Here is a 4,897-nt window from a genome sequence, read left to right as displayed (position 1 = left end):
TGACGGAGCCCGACGGTGCGGCGGAGCCCGCGGATCACCTGACGTGGGGTGGGATGGCCTCGAAGGCCTTGGTACGTCCCTCCCCGACCGCTTCGGGGTTCTGGTTCGTCTGCTAACCGGGGGGGGGCGGGCGCAGGACTCGTACTTCGCGGCTCCCGAGAGAGGCCCTCGGGCCGAAGGGGACGAGTTCGCGGAGTACGTGGTCCGGGTGGTAAGCCCCTTCCTGCCGGAGCCGAAGCCTGCATGGTACACCCCGACGCTCTCGGCCGCGGCAACGCGTGTGATCGCAGCCCTCCGCAACACCGCCCCGCCCACGACGCCCACCTACCAGGAGCGCCTGCTGGCCCTCAAGAACAAGTTCCCGGTAAGTCGGGGCCCCCGCGTCTGCTTCTTGCGCTGACGCTGCTTCTAGGAGAGCCCCGACGAGTCGGTGGCTGGAGAACCGGCTGCCGACCTGCCAGCCGCTGAAGAACCGGCCCCCCCGGTGCCCTCCGCGCGCACTCGGTCCAAGGCGAAAGGGCGCGTCCAGTCGGAGGCATCCGACGCCCCCCCCCGCTCACTCGGGCTGGTAAGCGCAAGGCGGAGGCCCCGACCGAGGCGGAGGCCAGCGGTCCCCGCAAGTCGGCGCGCACGGCCACCACCAGCGGCCCCGGTTCTGCTGCCGCCCCGACGGAGGGCGCGCCCACTGACGAGCCCGCTTCGGGGGGCGAGAAGCCGCCGGCGAAGACGAAGGCGGGCGGGAAGAAGACGAAGGGCAAGAAGCCCGCGCCGCGCGACGCCATCGTCATCGAGGGCGACTGGACGGTACGTCCGCCCCTCCACCCCCGACGTCGGATTACTGACGCTGTAGCATCCACAGGGGGCTCCGCGGTGTCTGTATTGCAGCACTCGCTCGGAGCCCTGCGTCCTTCGCCCAGGTGTGCAGACCTGCGACAGGTGCGCCCGCGACTCGAAGGGGTGCTACGCCCCCGACACGACCCCGGAGGACCTCGCCGCGAAGCGTGCTCAGCGCTTCGTCCAGTACCACGACGCCAAGGGCTATGCCCGCTGTAAGTCCATTCGGCCACCCCCCGCGATTTCTTGACGCTAACCGTCTTGTCCAGGCCTGCTCGAACCGCGCGACGACGGCGCCCTCGTCGCGACGTACCGCGGCAAGATTCCGTCGCCGGCGGCTGCCCCTACGGCTCCCGCGGGTGGTCAGGTCGCGGTACCAGCCGCGGCGTCTGTCGCGGGCCCGTCGGGGACTGCTGGCAACGCCGACGCGGACACGGACGCCGAGCCGGACACCGTCGCGGGCCCATCGGGGAAGACCGACGAGGCGGACGCGGACGCAGACGCCGAGCCGGGGAGTCCCACCGAGGTACGCCCCCCGTCGTCGCCTGCCCCGCCGCCTACGATTGCGACCCCGCCAGGCTTGGAGGGGGCAATCCCCTTCTCGCCTTCCTGGGCGCATATCGAGGTGCGTCGCGAGGTCCGTTTCTTGTGTGATAGTGACGTTGACGTCAAGCCATTCCCGCAGCCTACCCTCGTCGCCCCCGAGCTCGTGTTCTCCAAGGGCAGTGCGGGGCGGCGCAAGGGAACCCGCGCCGCCGATCCCGACGCGGCCTCGTCGACTTCGACGAAGAAGACCGCGCGTCGGGGGACTGCGCGCCGGCCTACGGTAGGTGCCCGCGACGCGTCCGGCTCCGCGCGCGCCGCCTCTGGTTCTCGCGGTCGCGGCGCCTCGGGGTCTACTCGTCGGGCTGATCGAGCTCGTCGTCGGCGTCTCCGGATTGGTTCTCGACGAGCTCCGGGTCGGGGTCTTCTGTCCCGTCCTCGTCAGAGTTGATTAGCTCCGAGAGCCGCTTCTGGGAGATGTCGGCGAAGTTGTCGGGGAGCGCGATCGAGCGCCTTGGGAGATAGGGGATGAGTCGGAACGCCGCGACAGGTCTGTGGAAGACCGTGCCGTCCAGTTCGCAGATGACGTAGGCTCCGCCGCGGTTTCGGGAGACGACTACGACCGGCCCCGTATATCGGGGCCGCATTTTGCGGTTGAGGGATTTCTCGACTTGGGTGTGGCGCATCAGGACGAGGTCCCCCGACTTGAAGTCGAAGTCTCGGATAGTCGCGGCGTTGTCCTGTTCGAACTTCTGTGCGGCGCGGATGCGCGCGCGATAGACGTCCGACTGTAGCGCCGCGAGCTGCTCCTGGCGCTTCTGGAGAGCGATGGCGCGGCGCGCGATGAGTTCGGTGGTGGAGACGAGCGACTCGGGCGGGGGCATCAGGTACGTGGCTTCGGATATGTCGAAAGGGAGTATCGGATGACAGCCGGTCACCGCGTAGTAAGGCGAGCACCCCATTCGCTTGCGAATGGTCACCCGCTCGGACCAGAAGGCGAAGTGCGCGACCTGCGACCACTTGTTCTGGACCCCGTCCGCGGCCTTGTAGAGGACCTGGCGGACGTCGAAGTGCGGCTTCTCAACTACACCGTTGGCACGGGAGTTGTAACCGCTGATGCGGATGTGGTGGACGTTGTATTGCTTCTCTAGCCGGGCTACGGCTTTCACGAACGCGGCCCCGTTGTCGGTCACGATCTCGGAGAGTCCGCCCCATCGACAGAGGATATCCTGGAAGATGAAATCCGCGATAGTCTTCGCGTTTTCGACTCGGAGCATCCTCCACTCGACGTAGAACGAGAGCGAGCATCGGGCTTGGATGATCATCTTGAAGCCGTTAGAGACGGGGAGCAGCATCGTGTCTATGTAGACTCGTCCGAAAAGACAGGCGGGGAGCGCGACCGTCGGGGGCAACAGGACCTTGCGGACTTGACGGGTCTGGCAAATGTGGCACGTCCTAACGTACCAAGTTACGTCGTCTCTCATCGAGGGCCACCAGAAGCGCTCCCCGATGGCTTGTAGAGTCGCGTAACGTCCGCGGTGACCGAGCGTGTCGTGCCCTAGGCGCAGGATTTCGGGCCTCTTGGCTGGCCAGACTACGAGCTTGTGGGCGCCTTGGGGGTCCTTCTTCCACAGGCGGTCGTCGTCCGCGAAGAACTGTTGCGCGTACTTGATGAACGCCGTGTATGCGCTGTCCGTCAAGCCCTCGGGGCGTGCTAGGGTTCGCAGCCATGTCGCGACTAGCGCGAGTCGTTTGTCCGCCTTCTGCGCGTGTTCCGACGTCGGGATTTGCAGCGGTGCTTCGGGGCCGCTGACCTGAGGGACGTGTTGCTGTGCGGCGTGCTCGTCCTGCTGCTGTTCGGTCTGCTCCTCCCCCTGACTGAAATTCCGACCGTCCCCGGTCGGGTCCGTGAGGGCGAAGAGTTGGAGTGGAGTTGTCGCGGGACGTGCGCTGGCGGGGGTAGGTAGGATATGGTGGAGGAATCCGTAGAGTCGATCAACCCAGTCCTCGAATTCGTCGTCGTCGGGGTCATCCGCGGGTCCGTCGTCAGGCTGCCGGGGGCGCCTTGAGAGACCGTCGGGGCCATGCGACGTCCCGGGTACGTGGACGAGCTCGAAGTGGAACGTGAGGATGGTGACTATCCAGCGGTTGATGCTAGCGCTAGGCGCGACGTCGGGGTTGCGTAGCATGCCCTTGATATAGCGAGCGTCGACTTCGATGATGAGCTTCCGTACGCCGATGAGGTAGAGCTTGAGGGCTCGGAGTGCGCGATAGAGGCCGTAGATTTCTAGCTTGGGCTGTGAGAACCGCGCCTCGCGCTCGTTGAGGGTGATGGAACCGAAGCGACTATAGTACCGCTTGCGCGGGTCATCCGGGTCGCACTGGCAGAGGTGGTATCCCGCCGCGATGTAAGAGGTGTCCACAGCGAGGATGACGGGCGCGCTGGAGTGGTAGTCGATAGCGCGGAGTGCGGGGGACGCGAGGAGTGCTTCTATGAGGTCGCGCTGCGCTTTGAGTTGGTCGGGCCCGAACTCGAAGGGGACCCCCTTCCGCGTGAGGTGGACTAGAGCGTGGGCGCGGTGCGCGAAGTTGCGTATGAAGATTCGGGCTACGCCGATGGTGCCGAGGAACGCTCGGACCTCCGAGAGGTCCTTACACGGGCCCCAGTTGCGGACGACCGCGACGCGCGATTCGTCGGGGAGTCGTCCTTCGGGGGTGCAGCGATGGCCGACGACCGTGATCTCCCGGCAGCAGACCTGCGACTTCGTCCCAGAGAAGGTCCCGCCGGCGTACTTCATCCTCTGAACCACGCGATTGACGTTCTGGAAGTGCTCCCAAACGAAACGCCTGATGCCTTTGTTCTCGGGGATTGTCTCGTAGGTGCCCCCCTCGTCCCGGTAGTCGGACTCGGGTCCCTTACAGGGACAGTCGTCGATGAAGGGGACGGTGACGTCGGGGATTTCGGCTCGGAGGATGTAGGTTACGTCGTCGTGGAAGATGGGGACCGAGTTACACCAGCCCATGGGTAGCGTGCAGTGTCGGAGAGCCCCGAAGGGAGTCTGGAAGGTGGTGAAGTCTCGCGACGAGACCTTGATGAGGCGCTCGTCGAAGCCGACGTAGAGGTCGAAGATGGCCCCGCACGCCCTCCCCGCGAATTGCTCCGCGAGGTGGTCGGGCGTCGGGGGTACTCCGGAGTGCTGGATTGTGACTTTGTTGAGCGGTTCTAGGCTGTGCACGATACGAAGGGATTTCCCGTCCTTCTTGAGGACGCAGAACCAGCGGGATCGATATGCGGAGTTGGACGGCTCGTACACACCGGCCGCGATCTTCTTTTTTCAGGATCGCGCACACTTCGTCGTAGAGTCCGGGGGGTATCGGGATGTTCCGCTCCACCCAGGGGGTGTGCGCGACGACAGGGAAGTCGACGGGGGGGAAGAATTCGGGCTTGAAGCAGCCGCGTTCGTCGTCGTTCCACGCGAAGGCTTCGTTCTGGAGGGAGACGAAGTTGTGCAGCAACTTC

General features: G+C 65.6%; 4 protein-coding genes across 4 annotated transcripts; 2 read left to right on the top strand and 2 right to left on the bottom strand.

Moving 5' to 3' along the window:
- Positions 1–53: 53 nt before the first annotated feature.
- Positions 54–1,664, top strand: TRAVEDRAFT_54576 (uncharacterized protein; the record flags this gene model as incomplete). The annotated part of the gene is made up of 8 exons (XM_008047496.1): positions 54–71; positions 137–364; positions 413–523; positions 574–804; positions 860–1,049; positions 1,104–1,360; positions 1,413–1,459; positions 1,520–1,664. 8 exons carry the CDS (start codon positions 54–56, stop codon positions 1,662–1,664), a joined length of 1,227 nt encoding a protein of 408 aa, XP_008045687.1.
- Positions 1,665–1,730: 66 nt separating this feature from the next.
- On the bottom strand, positions 1,731–2,339 carry TRAVEDRAFT_137409 (uncharacterized protein; the record flags this gene model as incomplete). The annotated part of the gene is made up of 1 exon (XM_008047495.1): positions 1,731–2,339. One exon carries the CDS (start codon positions 2,337–2,339, stop codon positions 1,731–1,733), a length of 609 nt encoding a protein of 202 aa, XP_008045686.1.
- A 192-nt stretch (positions 2,340–2,531) lies between these two features.
- On the top strand, positions 2,532–2,825 carry TRAVEDRAFT_84308 (uncharacterized protein; the record flags this gene model as incomplete). The annotated part of the gene is made up of 1 exon (XM_008047494.1): positions 2,532–2,825. A coding segment is annotated over one exon (294 nt), but the record flags the coding sequence as incomplete, so codon positions are not given.
- A 1,164-nt stretch (positions 2,826–3,989) lies between these two features.
- On the bottom strand, positions 3,990–4,361 carry TRAVEDRAFT_100129 (uncharacterized protein; the record flags this gene model as incomplete). Its single annotated transcript, XM_008047493.1, has 1 exon — positions 3,990–4,361. A coding segment is annotated over one exon (372 nt), but the record flags the coding sequence as incomplete, so codon positions are not given.
- Between the last annotated feature and the right edge of the window lie 536 nt (positions 4,362–4,897).

The sequence above is a fragment of the Trametes versicolor genome (assembly GCF_000271585.1).
Source record: "Trametes versicolor FP-101664 SS1 unplaced genomic scaffold TRAVEscaffold_22, whole genome shotgun sequence".
Classification (NCBI taxonomy): domain Eukaryota; kingdom Fungi; phylum Basidiomycota; class Agaricomycetes; order Polyporales; family Polyporaceae; genus Trametes; species Trametes versicolor.
This window is presented reverse-complemented; position numbering and strand designations above follow the sequence as displayed.